This window comes from Pogona vitticeps, chromosome 6, assembly GCF_051106095.1.
Source record: "Pogona vitticeps strain Pit_001003342236 chromosome 6, PviZW2.1, whole genome shotgun sequence".
Lineage (NCBI taxonomy): Eukaryota > Metazoa > Chordata > Lepidosauria > Squamata > Agamidae > Pogona > Pogona vitticeps.
Genome location: NC_135788.1, coordinates 105,472,419 through 105,492,009, shown reverse-complemented (window position 1 = coordinate 105,492,009; position 19,591 = coordinate 105,472,419). Strand labels below are relative to the sequence as shown.

Below are 19,591 nucleotides of genomic sequence, written 5' to 3'. Positions count from 1 at the left end.
GGATAGGCGAAAAATCCCCACATCCAAAAGCCGATCAGGATGAAGGTCAAAAATTCCTATCTGGCCCCTAAAAGGTGACCATAAAAATCACACTAGAAATAGGGAGGGCGGGTGGGTGCCCGAACAGGAAAGAGGGTGATCAAGTGGGAGTGCTTGCTTAAATAACCACACTTCCTTACCCAAACTAGTCACGTGACCCGGGAGAGTCTCGCACCATCCAGGACGGTGGGGCAAACACCAGCTATGCTGTTCCAGGGCGGCAAACTGTCTGTCCAGCAGCTGAGACCTTGGTGTGGTCCACTAGCCAGCAGATGATCTTGAGTGCCTCTTACTTTTCATAATTCAGTTTGAACACCAGGCATTTCTTGCTCCACATAAGGTAAAAGCCTTTGTTGCAACATCTTGAACATCATTTTGCTTGTATGGGAACTTAAAATAAAGATCCTAAAGTCACTGCACTCCTTGGCATCTCCTTTCTTGTGGATTGGACTGCATATTGAATGTTTCCAGTTTGTTGGCTGTTGTTTTCCACATTTGTTGGCTTAGTGTTTGGATTTTGGCAGAAAACACACATGTTTACTACTTCAAATATAAATGAAAAGGCTATAGAAACCCAAAGGATCCAAAACATATTTCAGAGGAGCACTTCAGAGGAATGCTGTCCTCTGAAGATGCCGGTCACAGAGACTGGCGAAACATTAGGAAGAACAACCTTCAGAACAGAGCCAAAGAGCCTGAAAGACCCACAACAACCGCCAAAACATATTCTTTCTGACAATGGCACTATATTCTTTCATCTTTGGTCTAGCTTAAGCCACTTTCTATCTGCACTGAGAGATACCCTTCTGGTTTGAGCAAAAAAATTAAAGAAGGGGAACCATTTTGCTGATATGATTGCATCCCTTGTCCAGAAGGGAAGATTCTTGATCGGAAGGATAAGAAACAAAAGCCCTTTTCTGTGGAACTAGGTCAAAGGCTAGATTCAAGATGGGAACATGGACTATGGCATGAATGGCCTGACCACCTGGGCAAGTGTTAGATTTTAATACATTGAGCATGAAGAGGCTCTTGCGCATGCATTTGACTGAACACACTAATTGAGCTTCTGTGATCTAGATATTGCAGAAGAGACACTTCCAGTTGGAAACCTTTACCAAGGCCTCTCTAGATGTTCATGATGAATGTGTTCTTATGCCACTCTCAGGGAGGTAGATGTTGTTTATATATGTCCTCTCATCCCCATCACAAATGTAACCTTTTCCCTGTCCACTCAAATATCTGAATCATCTACTCATTAGGATATTTTTAAATGTCAGTAATAGGAAGTCTTCTCTATCTTCTGTACTTATCCTTGACTTTCAAAGGACCCAGGAAAATGTATTCATCAATTGTGAAAGGATTTGTGTGTGTGTGTATGTGTGTGAATTTTTACACATATACATGCACTAGTGTGAGTCTGTGTGCACCTGGATGTTTTCTTGACTCACCAAATGAGCAAATATGACTTCTTCATTGGCTATATTTCATCTGCTGTCAATATTAAAACTCTAATTGTTCCCCCTTCTTTTGTCTTCAAATGATTCATGGAGGTTAAAAGAGGAAAAGTGAAGTGTGGTCACGTATTATTTTGAGACATATGTAGCTCCTCTGACTCAGAAACTTTCTGTAATCTTTTCTTTTTCAGACATGAATGAGTGTTATATGTGTAGATGAAAAGTATCCAGACAAAAACAAGGAGTTCTGTATTTCCAAGAACACCACTTTTTTGTCATTTGGGGAATTTTGGGAACCTTTTTAACATATTCTGCAGTTTTCTTTTCTTTGATCACAGTTCTGGTTTTAGGAACATTCCTGAAACATCACAACACTCCGATCATCAAGGCGAACAACTGGAACCTCACCTTTACCCTTCTGATTTCTCTCTTGCTCTGCTTTCTTTGTGCACCGCTATTCATTGGCCAGCCTCGGACAATGACGTGAATCCTCCGACAAACTGCTTTTGCTGTTGTGTTCTCTGCGGCTCTTTCATGTGTGCTGGCAAAAACCATCACAGTGTCCGTGGCTTTCATGGCCACGAAGCCAAGATCCAAGATGAGGAAGTGGGTGGGAAAAAAGACTGGCCAACTCCATTGTGATTTCTTGTTCTCTTATCCAAGCAGGCAATTTGCAGTGGGTGGTGAGCAACCTCTCCTCCATTTCCACATGCTGACATGTACTCAATGTCTCATGAAATTGCACTGGAATGCAATGAGGAATCTTTGACTCTGTTTTATTGTACCATGGGCTATTTGAGTCTCCTGGCCCTTGTCAGTTTCTCCATGACTTTCTTTGCCAGAAAGCTACCAGATAGTTTTAATGAAGCCAAATTCATTACATTCAGCATCTTGGTCTTTTGCAGTATCTGGTTATCTTTCGTTCCTGCCTACTTGCGCACTAAAGGCAAATACACAGTAGCTGTGGAAATCTTTTCTATCCTAGCCTCAAGTGCTGGCTTGCTAGGATTCATCTTTTATCCAAAATGCTATATTCTTTAACTGAAGCCTGAGCTCAACAGTAGAAAACAACTCATCAAAAGAATTAAAGACTGAGTCTATGCCCTTTTTAATCTTCTGCAGTCTAGAGATGTTTTCGCATACCCTTAACACATGTTCCTATGAGGAGCTTCTCTTGAGTGGCTGCTCAATATCACCCTTAGCAGTTCACACTCGCATATAGATATGATATATGAATTGCTGATGACATGGTTTAGATCAGAAAAAAGACACTGTCCACAAGTGTTTCTACTTAAAACGATCCATCATTCCTCTTTAAAAGCTGTTGCTCACCTTTTTGAGCCAACATTCTTTTTGGCATGCTCATTGTTTAGACCCTCTAGCAGCCTCAGATTCAAACTGCCATTGTGGCTGCAGGTTCTGAGGGAGAGTGGAGAGAAAGGGAGAGTGCAAGAAGAGAAGCAGGAAGGAGGGAAGGGAGAAACTGGAATGGCGCTGTTAGAGGGAGAGAGAAGTGATGTAAGAAATTAATAATTTCACTTCCCCAGACTCTCCACAGATGAAGCGCTTAATTCACAGTTGATTGGGCTACAAGGGGTAATTTGTTGTTTGGATAGGAACAGTGTGCCAAATGGTATATCCCCCCACACACCTCTACAGACCCTTTGTCGCTCAATCCACCTCACACCCAAAATAGCAGTCTGGAAAGCCCTTATTCAGTGTACTCTATGTGGCTGCCAATTCCTAAAGTTAGGAGCACTTGATTTTGCCACCCGATTAAGCACATCAGATGTTAAGTTGCTTATAGAAAGCTTTTTCCTCTGAGGAAAGTCTTAAACTGCACAAGAAAAGAGGGGCAGTCTCATGGACTCTTCATATGATTCTGGTGTTCTACAATTTTGTAAACATAAATGATTGTTGGTACTAGAGCCCTTGATCTGAGATGCTCAAAGAGAATAGTACTTAAAATGAATAATTCTGCAATGATGGTGAATTGGCTAGAAGCACACAATTCTTAGCCAGAATGGGGATTAAATATAGAGTGAGTCACCATTTCTTAGTGCTTGCTTGATTACTGCAGCCAAGATCAACAACGTGTTAGCAATACACCATTTTTTAGATTTATTTTCCTTTGACCTCAGTATGGCAGTTTCTGTGCAAAAAATAAATAAATAAATCTAGGCTTGCTTGAAATAAGATGTTTGGTGTTTCTGAGATCTCTGGGAACTATTCCCATCTTATGTGATTGAGAGTCATGTATGAACCAGACGTGTCTTTGTTCTCTGCTGGCTATGATCCTTAAGGTTGCATATACCACACTTTTCCCCCATGGGACCATAAAAGTAGATAATAAAAATTTAATTGACCACATTTATGGTTATGGTATATATTCTTTTCTTCTTTAGTTAAAGGGAGGAATACCCAGTAGATGAACTTATCATTCAACTTGACTGTGCCAGTTCAAGAACCAGCAGGCGCTACAGTAGCTTTAGCATAACTCGCTTATCCAGTGATAGCAGATACCAGCAGCTCAATACAGCATCTGAAGTTGGTTACACAAACAAACCAACCCCAACGGGATCATGAGAAAAGTACACAATGGAAATAGAAAAGGCAGCTGCTAACACAGCCTTCCTCAATATGCATCCTCCAGAGGTGTTACTGAATGATTGACATTAGGTGCAGCCAGAATGGTCAATAGTTTCATCAAATAAGTGGAAATGAAAAAGTTCTACTCAGATGTCACAAGTTTTGTTGTTGCAACTCCATAGGGAATCTCCATGTTTCAACTGGTAGTTAAGTTTCCCCTTCATTATTAAAAGAACTGTAATTAATTTTGCTAGATGTGTTAAAAAAAAAGATGCGCAATAAGCCCTAGCAAAACAAATCCAAGAATTTGTGAAAGATAGCATAAACAGAAATAAAGCAAGAGCTAGGAATGGAAGCAACCGTATAGCCTCCCAAAGCTTCCATTTTCAGTTCCTGTGCTGAAGCATATCAGCAGAATAAAGGATATTTGTTGTAGATGTTAATAAAGAATTGATTTGTAGAGGAAATATTTGTACCCAGGATGAGGGCTTTGCTGCTATTTCTGTTGACTTTACTTCCTTGTACAGAAGGCAGCTCTCAAGCTGCCAGCTGTAGCATCAGGGCTCCTCACCTTCCACTTCACAAATATCACCAAAGAGGAGATGTCATGCTTGGTGGAATTGTTTCTCAAAGTTTCATCATTCCCTCTTCAATGACCTTCACCAAAGAACTACAGCCCATGATTCCCGAAGAGATTATGTAAGCTGCCAGTCAACCTAACCTTCCATGTTCATTTCTTCTTCAGATATTGGATAAATTAATCCTAATGGTTCCATCTTAAGATGAATTGCTTTAAGGATCTAAGTTTTTAAAACTGAAATCTGATAAAGTTAGGAAACAAAAAGACAGGTGTAAGATGTGAGTAAAGTAATTGTTTGTTTTCAGGTTAACTAAAGAGAGACCCAGGGGCATCAATTTTTGTACAAGCATCAAAGCAATGATAGTCTGTCGAGTCAATGGAGCACGTGTTTTTCTGCTGCCCGCATAATGCAGTAGCACAAAATCAGATTATTACCCCTTTGATTGAAAACATCCCTGACTGATCAAAGAACACTAGACTTAAGAATCTTCCCTCAGACAGGGATAGTAAGATATCATACAAGGCAGCTGGGTTCTGTCTGGCGAGTCTCATGTTTGAGAAATTTCCTCATACAGTACTTGACTCTGGTATTGGTATGGTGGGTTTTGAATGGCTTGTATACTTGTTTGTTTTATTTCCAAGTTTGATGTTTTTACATATTGCAGAGAGTGTGTGGATCTGGGTTGTTCACTTCTCTGTATGATGGGTCTGAGGACTGTAAAAGAAAGAATTGATTGATGGTCTGTGTTAAAACGAAGAGCTAAACCCTGCATAGATTTTTCTCTACCTCCTTTGAGGGGCATTTCAAAGCATAAAAGAAATCATACCTTTATTTTTAAACAGCAGAGAAAAAAGACTAAATTTGCTTCCCTGCAGTGCACTAAGAGAGAGGATATCTAAGATGTCTGCAAAGTTTATTCACTGACAGAAATATTCAAACAAATTAATTATTCAGTTCGTACTCTGAAGAATCAGCACATGTGAGTTGTCTAGACAGGATCAGACTACATGCTGTCTTAGGAAGTGTTGTGCAAATATTGTAATAAACAACACTAGCATGTTGGATGCAGACCATCCCATGAGAAAGGTATTTGCACATACTTTTTCACTCAAGAATTGTTCAAGGTGACCGTGCCTAACTAAAACTGAAAGTAAACTTTCCATGAGTACATGCCCTCCATTTGTCAAAGAGGAGGTTTGTTTATACACACAGAAGCTGGCATAAGAGCAAAATGAATTTCTTCACCAATTCTGTTTAAAAAACCCCACAAATAACCCTTGTCTGAAATCACCCTTAAAGAGAGTGAAATTATAAAGAGAGGGAAAAGCACATTCACTTGAGCGTTCTGGAGCCATTATTTGCCATTTTTTTGGGGGGGGTGATTTTTTCCTATTTAAGGAGAGACTTGTCTCCTTTGGATCTTGAGAAGCGGTGAAATGAAAAATGTAACTGATGAATGGGAAGAAAATAGTAATGATCATTCCCCCCAACTGTAAGACAATCTTCTGACACAACTCTCGTTCCAGGATGGTGACTAATAATTACCAGCACATCCTGGTTTTGGCATTTGCTGTAAAGGAGATCAATGGAAACCCTCTTCTTTTACCCAATCTCACGTTGGGCTTCCACATCTATGACAGCTATTTCAATGCTAGGTCAACCTATTGTGCTACAGTGCTCCTCACATCCACTTTGGAGAGATTTGCACCCAACTACCTATGTGATCACGAGAAGAATCTGATAGCAGTCATTGGGGGACTAGACGCTGCAACTTCCTTTCATGTGGCAACCATTTTGGATATCTACAAGATTGCACAGGTAGGGCTTGAGTGTGTTTCTGTTTGGTTTGAATATGGGACTTCGGCAAGTTTTTTATGATTCTAGGAGGATTTTGGGTCACGGGAATTAACCATGGCTTAGATTGCTAGGATTGATGAGAGTAGTTGTGTACAACATTTAGATGGCTCCAGGCAGTTGTAAAATCTGGTTGACAATAAGATGATGCAAAGAAATTAGGTGATGTATAAATGAGGAAGAATAAGATCTGTGGAAGATTTAAATCATGAGAGCATGTGTAGAGAGATGTTTCCAAATGAATGAATGAAGCAATTCTTTTTCCTCTCCTCCCCAACCTTCTTAGCTCATATATGGCCCTGCGCCAGTGATGAATGATAAAACCCCAGGGCTTTTCTTCTACCAGATGATGCCGAAGGAATCCCTTCAAAATGCAGCGATGCTTTCTTTGCTCCTGCATTTCAGATGGACATGGATTGGGGTCCTTGTTATGGATACTGACAATGGGGAAAGATTTCTGCAAATGGCGCTTTCCTTGTTTTTCCAGAGTGGTGTCTGTGTCAGCAACATTGAAAAAATCCCCATGCATGTTGGAAAAGATTTGGAAAACTGGATAATCAAGAATGCAAAACTATATGATGTAGTCATGGACAGCACAGCCAATGTATGGTTGGTGTATGGGGAATCTTACACCCTGGCGTTTCTGAGAGGGTTCTCATATGTATCAGAAATTAGGGATGCAATACGGAAACCTAAAGGCAAAGTGTGGATATTGACAGCCCAGATGGAGCTGGCTTCAGTACTCTACCAAAACACTTGGAATATGGAAATAATTCACGGAATTCTCTCTTTCACAATGCACTCCCATCACCTGCCAGGTTTTCATGCATTTATTGGGAGCCACACCCCTTCCAGTTCAAGAGAAGATGGCTTTATCAGAGATTTCTGGCAACATGCTTTCAGCTGTGTATTCCCTAATCTAGTTACAGGTGAGGTCGAAGGGAAGGTTTGCACTGGGGAAGAGAGACTTGACAACTTTCTTGGGCTATTTCTTGAAACGAGAGTGACTGGCCACAGCTACAGCATCTACAATGCTGTTTATGCTGTGGCCCATGCACTGCATGCTATGTCCCTGTCAAGACTCAAACATCATGTAACGGTAAATGATGAGAGCCTCAAGACTCCTGATGAAATGCTGTGGCAGGTAGTATAATTAATTCACTCCTCCAATTTTATTTTCTGTTTCTGTTTCAGATTGCTCCACATATTGGTCATAATAACCCAAGCCACCTTCCAGTTTGGCAAAGTATTTCAAGTACTGTACACACAGTTGTCTAGATGCAGCCTAAACATCATAGGGTAGAGTAGGAGTGTCCTATGTCATGACAATATACTTCTATAGAATGAAAGATACATTACCCTTGTAGAAGGTACATAACATAGATGTATTGACTATAATCAATTAAACTGCCTAGATTCTTTACAGATCTTCTGTTATCATGGACTCTTGAATCCTAAGCTTGACACTTTGATCTTGTCTATCTTCATTCTAGAACTTTTACATTTTTGCCTGCTGGTATCTTACAGATTTCGACCCAGTAATTTTGCTTGGCAAGGTGTCCTGAACTTTTGACTGTCTAGTTACACAGAACAGATATGATTCCTGGCTGTGCCCACTTTTGTCAAACTCACACCTTACAGTTAAATTGTAAGGCAGAATGAATGGATATTCACAATGGAGAAGAGAATGATTATTTTAGTATAAGAAAAGTTGGGGCATTAGGCACAGATAATTTGTAGGATTAAATCTGAAAGAGTCAACTTTTTCTGCATCTTTTGCCTTTTCCATGTCAATTAGCTTCACCCTTTCCTGAGAAGAGTGTCATTCAATAACAGTGCTGGGGAGCAGGTTTCCTTTGATGAGAATGGGGAATTAGTAGCTGGACTTGATGTGACCAACTGGATCTTTTACTCAAACCAGTCCTTTTCTAGAACTAAAGTTGGGTGGATTGACTCCCAGGCTCCACTGGATCAATTGCTCACCATTCATGAGGAAGCCATACAATGGCACAGATGGTTTAACCAGGTAAGATCTTCCAGTTCTGAATTATCACCATTTCTCCAATATGATGCATAAACTTAGTCATTAGAAGGAATGGTCAGTCTGCAGAAGACATTGATTTTGTAGTATTGCGCAGTTTTGTAACACATTCTGCATTAGATCTGAATTACACACACAGAAGGGATGTAGCTTCCTTGGCTTCATTTCCCCCTCCTTCCTTCCACCAATGTCACAGCCTAAACAACATTAGATTCAAAAGCCTACACTGTAATATTATCTTTCAACTTTGCTTTAGGTCCAACCACTGTCCGTATGCACTGAGAGTTGTCCTCCTGGTTCAAGCAAAAAAGTGAAAGAAGGGGAGCAATTTTGCTGTTATGATTGTATCCCTTGTTCAGAAGGGACGATTTCAGAGCAGAAGGGTAAGAGATAAAAGCCCTTTTCAGTGTGATGAAGTCTAAATTCATGATGAGAGCATGTTGCTTTGTTTCAGTAGGTTTGTATGTTTTTGCTTATGTTTTTATGTATAATTATTTAATTTAAAAGATATAGCCAACCTATGATCTTAGGAGATAGTCTTTACTGCAAAATTGCATTGGGACATACTCTCCTCAGTCATGAGCTACCTATGATGATATAGAGCAGTGGTTCCCAACCTTTGGTTCCTAGATGTTCTTGGATTAAAACTCCTAGAAGTCCTCACCACTAGTTGTGCTGGCCAGTATTTCTGTAGTCCAAAAACATCTGGGGACACAAGATTGGGAAGCACTGATAAACAATACCATTTGCTAGGAAGCATGAGCAGAACAGTGTTATTACAGTCTCCTGCTTTTCAGCTTCTTGGAACTTCTGATCTAATTAAGAATTGTAAACAAATAATACTGAACTAGCCCTTCTTTTCTGCTGATGCATTTCTTTTTCCTTCTTGTTCAGATATGATTGACTGTTATGCATGTGTGGATGGAAAATATCCAGGCAGAAACAAGGATTTATGCATTCCCAAGGATGTTCATTTCTTATTTTATGGAGTACCTTTGGGTATCACTTTATCCTGTTTTGCTCTTTCCTTTTCTTTGATCACAGCTATGGTTCTAGGAATGTTCCTGAAGCACCACAACACTCCCATTGTTAAAGCCAACAACAGAGGCCTTACCTACACTCTCCTTGTCTCTCTTATGCTCTCCTTTCTTTGTGTATTGCTCTTCATTGGCCAACCTCAGAAAGTGACATGTCTCCTCCAACAGACTACTTTTGGCATCATCTTCTCTGTGGCTGTTTCCTGTGTGTTGGCAAAGACCATCACAGTTATTGTGGTTTTCATGGCCACCAAACCAGGATCCAAGATGAGGAAGTGGGTGGGGAAAAGACTGTCTACCACCATTGTGACTTCTTGCTCCCTTATTCAAGCAGGCATCTGTACTGTGTGGTTGGCAACTTCTCCCCCATTTCCAGATGCTGACATGCACTCAATGATACAAGAAATCATACTAGAATGTAATGAGGGTTCTGTGTCTATGTTTTACTCTGTCTTGGGCTACATGGGTTTCTTAGCCATTGTCAGCTTCATTGCAGCTTTCTTTGCTAGGAATCTGCCAGACGCCTTCAATGAAGCCAAGTTCATCACTTTCAGCATGTTGGTCTTTTGCAGTGTTTGGCTCTCCTTCATTCCAGCGTACTTGAGCACCAAAGGGAAATACATGGTAGCTGTGGAAATCCTTGCTATTTTGGCCTCCAGTGCTGGGTTGCTGGGCTGCATCTTCTTCCCAAAATGTTACATCATTCTATTAAGGCCTCACTTGAACAAGAGGGAACAACTAACAAGAATAAAGTAACTGAAGAATATTCTTGTGACCTTGGTTTTAGGCTAGACACATGTATGAATTATTTTTTTACAAAGTAGCTGCCCATTTTCAGACTTTCTGAATTTTTTTTACATACTTCTTAGTTCTTTATCTCATTCTGAACTCTGAATATTTCTTAGCCATTTCACAGTCCTGATGTCTAATTTATTGACTTCAATGCTGACATTTTAATTCCATAATTTGTAGAATTATTTCTAAAGAAAAGACAATCCATTATGTTACAAGTAATAAATACAAAGCTTAACATTGTAAACTGTCATCTTGTTATATAATTTAACTGTTGACCAATTGCTATTCCCCACATTTCTCAAAATCACATTTACACCACTCCCCGTCTCATCTTAAAGAAATATCGACCAACAATCTAAATGCTCCAAATTGTTTTTCAAACTGCGTCTCTCGAGATTTATTTTATTGGCATATTTTAATAAAGGCTTCCAGTTTTCAGTGAATTGACTGTGCCTTATTTCTCCTCTATACAGTCTAACTGTATTAGTCATTTTTTTGATCGACATTGTATGCCATATTTTATTCATAAATGCTTGTAATGAGAGATCTTGAGCGTTTTTCCCATTTCTAGCAATCTCAGATCTTGCAGTGCCTATAAGATTTGCAACTAACTCTTTATTTTCAAGTTTCTCATTTCCCCCTGTAAATAATGAAAATAACAATAGTGTTTCATTCATATCTATTTTTTGATTGGTCAGCGTCTCTATCCATCTGATTACCTCATGCCAGAATGCTTCTATTTTGGGGCAAGAAATCCACATATGTTCAAAAGTTTAGTTTGTCCACAGTTCCTCCAGTATTTATGTGATGTATATTTATTAATTCTATGCAACCTTGTAGGATATAAATGCCACCAATGCACTACCTTCAGATGGGGCTTGCTCTGCTGTTATAGTTTTTTTTATTTTTTCCCCCTGCCCCAGCGCATTCCAATGGGGCTTGCTGTGTAGTTTTGTCTGTTTTCTTCAATTTCAGATCCCCTCTCCCAGTCCAGCAACTTACATCTAACTATATAGACTTAAGTGCAGATCAGATTGGACCACCTTCCATTGAGTGAGTCAATGCTGGCCACAAAAATCAAATCTGTTGGGCTTTGAACAAGCAATTATTTTATTTATGATGCTGCTGTATTTCACATATATCATTGCTGAAACAAACAAACAAACAAAAATTACAACCATTTTTGTTTTCCAGTCTATTTCAATGGGTAGCTGACAATCCAAATTTTCAAATTATTTTGGATCTAGGGCACAAAATCCAGTTTTATGGGACCTGAGTCATCTTATCCCAAACTGAGACCCATCTTAAAGCTCTGAATGGGTCCCCAAATTCATTTGCTGAAGTCTAAAATAAATCCCACAAAGATTCTTTCTCTTCAGGCTTGATGCTTCATGTTGTGAGCAAAGCAAAGACCTTGTCACACGTTAGGTGCATTCAGCTCCTGAAGGACAGAATAGGATTTAGGAGTCCAGGAAATGAGGAGGAGAGAAGCAGGAATAACATGAAGAAGAGCTGGAGAATCCTTCTTCTTCCAGTACATTTGGCTACAGTCCTGATCAGGTATGTCCACTCCTGGGTGTCTAGATTCACAACTATAACTGTGTGCGGAAGGTCAAGCCACTGCCTGCCAATGATCGGGCACAGATGTCATCCAGCCGCTCACTTTGAGCCATTGTGAAGTGCTCTTTCCAATTTCCTACCGTGCCTGCAGATGAGGGAAACATTCCAGGAATAAAAACCTAATAATCTTAAGGTCTAGCATTTAGATTATTCTTGTTCCAAACTGATAAATTAACAAGATTAACAAAAACGCGCCCTGATCAATTGAGCAACAATTACACATATCCTGGCAGAGAGCACGGCAGAAATCAGAAACGTTATGTGGATGCTGGAAGTTGTAGTACTGAAGTAAAGTCTCTGGAGCAAGCACTATATTAAAAGAGCAATTTTTTTACTTTTAAAGTGGCCCCGGATTTTCCTGGAAGATGGTTTGAAAACTGTAACTCCAACCCAAATGATTCAGGTAGGAATCCCTCCTCTGACTTAGGTTCACCACTGTGCCTTTGGCAACTATTACCCCAATCTGTTTCTGCTGCTCTCTGCTCTAGAACTGTAAAAAGGGATTTGGGGAACTTCTCAATGCTGGGTTTCTGGAAGTCCCAATTCAAAGGCTCATGGAAGTATTCAATTTTCTTTTCTTAACATTTGTTTCCAGCAAGAAATAAAAATGGCATAAGTGGTAGTGGGAGGATAAAAACTGGAGAGCTGTGAATGGGTTATTATATCTCGAGAGATACATTCCTTGTAAAAATATGTGAAGAAGCCAGGGGTGATGTATGATAAACATTCAATTCTTTAAACCTCTGGGTTATGAATGTGGGATATTGTGCTTCTGCACTCACAATTCAAAAATCCAGGAAACGACCCAATATTGCTACACAATGTCATGGCCATGTTGCCAGCAGGAAAAGGGATGTTAAGCTTTACATAGCAAAGAGCAGCCTGAATGTTGACAATATCAATGGCAGCAGTCAAGCTGATCTACAGGATACCTGTTGTGCTCACTAACATTCACAGGGTGACACCATGCAAAGGAAAATCCCAGAAGCTCACTCCTTTTTTAAAAACCAATTAACCATTTCTCACCCAAACACAAGCAATTGTCGGGACAGTTATTCAACAAGTACAAATGGTTCAAAATTTGTTGTTGATCCAAGGTCCAGTTTCATAGTTATTTTTTGTTTGAGGCATCCCTATTTTTTTGAGTTGACTTATGGAATGCTGAATCCTGTTGTCAGCACAATATATTGGTGCCCTCCCAGTCACCAATAACATTCTCCAGTTTTTGACAATTTTTAGACAACATTGGGCTACAGTACCCATATGTTAGTTGCAGGTTCACCATACCTTTTCTCATGAAAGATGACACAGATGTGTCCATGAGGGTATCAGGCAGGGTGCTGTAATTAGCCATTGGGTTTGCTTTCATGCTCTCAAACGATGTGTGCTGCACAATCCGGTTCAGAACTGATTCTGAGAGCTCTATGCCCAAGAACTTGGCTACTTTTCGGATTTCTCGGGCTAGGTCCTAAGGGTGAAGACAAGGCAATAGATCAGATCTTATCATTTATTATTTTCCCAGCCCCATCGCACATTTGGATGGGGCTGGCTGTGTGTGTGTGTGGGGGGGGTTGAATTATTTTTCTGCTTCATTGCCTTCTGATGGGGCTTGGAGTGTTGTGGGTTTTTTTGTGATTATTTTTTTCAGCGGAAACAGATTAATAGGATTTCAGTGGATTCCTATGGGAAATGGTGCTTCGACTTACAACCATTTCGAGTTACGCCCATCTTCTGGAATAGATTTATGGTCATAAGTCGAGGCACCACTGTATCATAGAAATCCTCTCCCTACAAGTTATGACAAATACAACACCTTAGTCTTTCAAGTTGCCACAAGACTCTCTCTTGTTCTTGCTGCAACATCGTAACACAGTGCCCCTGAAAACCTTTTAAGGTATTCCATCATTCTCTCTCTTTCTCTCCCTTTCATGGAAGGGAAGTCCCAACTCAATGAGACAGGACTGCTCTCTCATTCACGTAACCACATCTTCCCATAGTTTGCTTCTCCGTGTCCTCTATAAAAATTATTTTGAGGGAACCATACCCCCATTAACTTTTGTTTTCTTTCACTGCTGTGGTCTACACTGTAGTACTGAATACAGCTCCCAATCACATGAAAACATTACTCTAGTTTACAGCATCCAGAATCTTCCAGACAGCAAAGTCATACTTTGCTAGTTGAGGGATTCTGGAAGCTATAGTCTAAAAAGTAACTTTTCCAAAGTTTTTCTTTTCATAAATTCAGGTACATCAGCTTTCTGTGCAAAGTTATATTGTTATATGCCATCAAGTTATATGCCATTACACTAATAGGTCTTTCAAGGTAAGTAAGAGATTTAAAGAGTGGTTTTACCAGTTCCACAACGCAATCAGCTTCTATGGCTGAGCAGGGATTCAAACCAAGGCCTCCATCACTCTATCCATTACACCACACTTGGTATCCCTGACTTAGACAGAAAATCCTATAAATGTAGCAGGGTGTATATTTGTGTAAACAAGTGAAAAGTCCAATCCATATTCCCAAGACAGTAAAGGCAGAGGTAGTTCTTTGAAAAGGTTATCATTTCCTTATCAGTATCTGAAACCTCTTTCTAGAAATCTAAGATTCACAGTAAGAATAAGTTTAATAAGTTTCTATCTTTCTTGTTTTTTCTATTCCCTCCTTTCTTCATTGATAAGATTTCAGAAGCTCGTGGAAGGTAAAATTGAACTTAATTTAATGCATAATATCAGGTGCATTTATAAAACACAGAATATCTAGATCTTGGAAATTATACCTTTTGGGCTGCAGTTCCCAAAATCCTTCAGGCAGTAAATCCAATTCTTCAATAAAGCTCTGGTTAATGGAATATGGGATATTGTGCTTCTGTATCTACAGTTCTAAACACTAGCAAGTGGGGCCAACATTGCCAGCAGGAAGAAGGATGCCAAGCTTTACATACCAAAGGGCAGTCTGAAAGTTGGCAACACCAGTGGCAGCAGTCAAGATGGTCTACAGAATACTCTTTTCTGCTTACTACTACAGTGGTGCCTCACTTCGCGATGTTAATCCGTTCCAGGAAAAATGTTGCTAAGTGATTTAATCACTAAGCGATTTTAAAAAGCCCATAGAAACGCATTAAAACGTGTTTAATGCGTTCCTATGGGCTTAAAAACTGACCTTATGCGAAGATCCTCCATAGGGGCAGCCATTTTCGGTGCCTCTAAAGCGAGGCAAAACAGCGGGCAGCCGTTTTGTTTTTCCGGCGGCCATTTTTGAACCTCCGATCAGCTGTGCAAAAAGGGTTGCTTTGCCATGATCTCTTCCCCGTGATCATTGCAACGCGATTTTTCCCCATAGGGGCCATCGCTAAGCGATCGCTGTGGCGATGGCCAAAACCCCATCACTAAGCGATTTCATCACTCAACGGAGCAATCGCTAAGCGAGGCACCACTGTATTCACAAAGTGAAATCAAGCAGGGGGAAATCCCAGAAGTTAATTAACCACTACTCACTCAAATACAAAGCACTTGTCATGGCTGTTTTTCGATAAATATGAATGAAGCCTCTGCAGCCTGGATTCTTTTCAAATAAAAGAAAGCAGATGGGGCTTCAAGATAAGCAAGACTGGTCTTTTCAATTTTTCTGAGCTACTTTAAATTTGGGGATATTTAGGGTCACCAATGTCTGAACAAGAGGGTAAAACTGTTTTCCTTTAAAAAATGACTTGAAAACCCATTGCTAAAACTTTCCCAAAGTTGGCCCACAGCAAGAGCAGACTATCAGCCACACATATGCCAAACTCAGTGCTGATCGGAAGTCCAGTTTCAAAGTGATAATTTTTGTTTGTGCTGCCTCCATTTTTGGGACTGCCTCATAGAATGCTGATGTGCTCTGCTGCACAACAACATATTTAACAGTCACTTACCTCTTTCATGTCTTCATAGAAGAGATAGAGAACCGGGTGATGGTCTTTTGCCTCCCACCACCCACGAACATGTTCAAACCAAGAGCCCCAGGCAACTGCAAAGGCAGGTAAAGAGCAAGAGTGACTTCCCGTTTCATACTCCACCTTCTTCTATCCCCTGAAAGATGTCTGGAAGTTTCCAGAGTCATTAAGTGAAGCATTCATGACTTTCACTGTGTTAATGCCCAGTCCCAATCATAATCTCGTCAGAAGCATCCCCTCAAAAACCTGAGGATTGAACCCACTCTCTCTGACCCCACTCTCTTTGAGTAGAATAAAATAAATGAAATATATATATTTAAAATTAAATATGACCTATTGTCTCAATTCTTGCTTTTCTTCTCTAGTGTCTTCCACTCACCCTTCCCAGCAATGAAATTCTCTAGGAACTCTTCCCAGCTTCCACATTCTGGCATCATCTTGTCCATTTTATGGAAATAGAAATAGGAGACAACATTGTCCTTGGCATTCCTGGCCACATAAATGATCTACAGAAATAGAGATGAAGAAAACATGAAAAGGAATCCTCTCTAAGCCTTGTGCTTGTCACCACCCTGCTGTTCAAGGTTCTCCTCCACCATTTAGATTATTTCCTTATATCTTGTTTCTTCTTATTTGTTTTTTTGACCATTTCTGTTTGGGCGCTCTGTTCTGGTTTGGTTGGTTTCTTTGTTTTATAATTTCACACATGCCAGAGTATATAATGTAGCCATTGCAAACAGCTACCAGGACGGATCCTTGAATCAAATTAAGTTCACATTTGAAACAGGTTCAGGGGCACTCTTTCCTTTTGCCTTTCTACATTCCAGGCTTGAGCCAGCAATATCAGAAGAGGTCCTGCATCAAAACCTGGATTCAGAATGAGTCCTGTCCTCCCATCAAACATGTCCCTGTTTTTCTGACCTTGGATTTCTGTTCCCAAAAGGAAGGTGGCAGGAGATGGGCGGGAAGATGAGATTTGAGGGTTCGTGGAGAGGGCATTGCGTCTGCCTCTTCATAACCTGAAACGGAGGAGGCCAACACTGAGCTTCATGCTGAGGGCAGAATTGGATGAGATGCCAAGCTTTGCAACAAGAAAGTGATAACACTTTGTCACACCAGAGATGTAAGTTTTTTTCCCCCAAAACACTTTCACGTCTGCACCACCAACATGCAAATAAATCAATGTCCTTTGCCTCTAAAGGAAATTCTCCTTCTAATGGAAAGACTGGTATCTCATCTGTTTATGCCTCAAGAGAAGCATTCACACTCTGCCATGATCTTCCAGAAAGAGTGTCTCCACCTCACCTGAAGGCAGGGGTTTGGGAAGGCAGAGTTCAATGAAGGGCATGCGTTCATAGATGGGACCCCGTGCACATTTCTGTGCATCTCCTCCGTGCTGGATCATGTCCACAATTTCCTGCATCCAAGTGGTCCCTGTTGTGGGTGGGGGTGAGGAGGGTGTAGAGAGAAGAAACATGGAGATCCTGTAATTCAGCCAATGGGACTTACTCCATTCCCGCTCCTCTATTGCTATTAGCACGCATGCCACCCTCATTTCTCCTCTAAGTCCATTTACCTGCTTTGGGGTAAGTGCAAATAAGAAGGTCATCAGGACGAGCTTTAAAGTCCCACACCATATCCCACTGCTCTGCAGTATCCTCAAGCAAAGGAACTCCCTGAACATCTACTAGCTCTAAGTGCTTGATGTATTTTGGATCCAAAGTTTCCCATGGGTGTTGGGTATTCATTGTCTGGTGGGATAAAAAAAAACATTGGTAGAAGATTATGGCTTTACCTTCTAACCCAGAACCAGCTAATGATCCTGCTTTATCCCCTCTGGTACCAGAATAACAGGACACCCTTGCTCACCTACCTGTTCTTCAATCTCTGTGCAGAGTAATCTGATGGTCCTTTCCTTCCTCTAGTGAGATATCTGCCTCTCCCCCACCCCCACTTCATGGAGTTAGTTTATGAACTTTGGGCGTGCTTGTGAAACAGCAAGGGGCGTACCTGCTTGGTTGATCATTCTCTCCAGCTGCAAATGGGCCCTTAGCCAGAACGTTGCCCTGAATTGAACTCATGTTGTTTCCCATGCTTAACCCTGAGTTGAGATGAGTGTTTGTGTGTGTGTGTGTGTGTCACCCTTTGGCTCTGTGGGCAAGGAAGAAAAAAGTCAGAGGGGGGAAGGTGGCCACTGCACTCACTTAGCACAGGCCACCAGTGCTAACTCAGACAAATCAAATCTTGCTGCAAGTCTGTCTCTTAAGGCAGGGCTGATCTATCCTCCTTTCCACCTCCACCTCTGGACTCTTTCCTTTGTGGTAATAATGACTTGGTCATCCTTCATGTCCTCTTCTTTGGTGATCTTTGCCCTCCTTCTTGACCGTGCAGCCATAGCCACCCGAGCCACTACCAGCAGTCATTGGATGCTGGCAATCTTTGCCTCCCTGACTGGAGATCTGCCACTTTGTGGGGCATGGCAAGAAATTGCTCCACCTTCTGCCTCAAAGCTGCGACTACTCTGCCATATTTCCTGTGGTGCCCCCTGCTGGCACTAGAACAACAGGACATACCTGCCCACCTACCAGCTCTTTATGCCCCACTCATGTCCTTTCCTTCCTCGGGCTCCTCTTTCACTTGCTTCCTGGGGTTACTGCATGTCCCATGAGTCTGTTTGGAGAGATCAAGGGATATGCTTCTCCAACTAATCATTCTCTCCTGTTGCAGCTGGGCCCTTATCCACAACATTTCCCTGAGGTCATTTCATGTGGTCCCCTATGGGTCTGACTGGAATTAACCCAGGTGACTCTTGCCTGAGACAGGTTGCCCCTTTCCTACCATGCTGCGGGTTAAACCGCAGAAGCCTCTGTGCTGTAATGTCTGTAGATCTTCAGCTGTAAGATCGAATCCACGCGACGGAGTGAGCGCCCATCGCTTGTCCCAACTCCTGCCAACCTAGCCGTTCAAAAGCATGCAAATGAGAGTAGATAAACAGGGGCCACCTCGGTGGGAAGGCAACAGCGTTCCGTGTCTAAATCGCACTGGCCATGTGACCACGGAAGATTGTCTTCGGACAAACGCTGGCTCGATGCCTTGGAAACGGGGATGAGCACCGCCCCCTAGAGTCGAACACGACTGGACAAAAATGGTCAAGGGGAACCTTTACCTTTACCTTACTGTGCAAAAAAAAGTTTTTGTTGATTAAGAAAAAGGTTAAGACCTTTTTGTGATAATAAAGTTCAGCTGCAAAGCAGATTATAGCTGAGTCACAATGGTTCAAAGATTATAAACGTCCCCAGAATAAAAAAGAGTGACATATAAAAGTAGTAGTAAAACTCTTGTCGTACTCTTGCCTTGCCTCAAATTCCATTTTTTTTTAAAGCAATTGAGAAGATGGTGTCTTCCTTTTGTAACCAGTTCAGGTTTTTTTTTTGGTGGGTTTTTTCCCCTTTTTCTTTGCACCCTATTCCCAAAACCTTTACGGAGGAAGCTAGGAAACACATGGTAACAGGGTGCAAAGAGCTCCTATGAAACCTGGAAGCTCCACTTGTCAGCCAGTCCCTGATCGAAGTAGGTACTCACATAAGCTTCCATCTTCTGAGTAGGCTGACCTGGAGCTAACTACAGCTGACACTCTTCATGACAGTTCCAT

General features: G+C 41.2%; 2 protein-coding genes across 3 annotated transcripts; one reads left to right on the top strand and one right to left on the bottom strand.

Moving 5' to 3' along the window:
* The first annotated feature begins 613 nt into the window (after positions 1-613).
* On the top strand, positions 614-10,833 carry LOC140708266 (vomeronasal type-2 receptor 26-like). The gene is made up of 6 exons (XM_078378758.1): positions 614-6,538; positions 6,804-7,661; positions 8,316-8,543; positions 8,815-8,941; positions 9,312-9,328; positions 9,410-10,833. Exons 1-6 carry the CDS (start codon positions 6,191-6,193, stop codon positions 10,349-10,351), a joined length of 2,520 nt encoding a protein of 839 aa, XP_078234884.1. The 5' UTR covers positions 614-6,190; the 3' UTR covers positions 10,352-10,833.
* Positions 10,834-11,476: 643 nt separating this feature from the next.
* LOC110070062 (sulfotransferase 1C1) lies at positions 11,477-17,889 on the bottom strand. 2 transcript variants are annotated; one of them, XM_020777667.3, is made up of 8 exons: positions 17,813-17,889; positions 17,516-17,690; positions 17,245-17,373; positions 16,861-16,958; positions 16,319-16,445; positions 15,919-16,013; positions 13,298-13,478; positions 11,477-12,095 (listed from the first exon to the last, which is right to left on the bottom strand). In XM_020777667.3, exons 2-8 carry the CDS (start codon positions 17,685-17,687, stop codon positions 11,983-11,985), a joined length of 915 nt encoding a protein of 304 aa, XP_020633326.3. In that variant the 5' UTR covers positions 17,688-17,690; positions 17,813-17,889; the 3' UTR covers positions 11,477-11,982. The 2 variants fall into 2 exon arrangements, with proteins under 2 accessions (XP_020633326.3, XP_020633327.3); XM_020777668.3 differs by having other exon boundaries at positions 17,809-17,887.
* Positions 17,890-19,591: the final 1,702 nt, after the last annotated feature.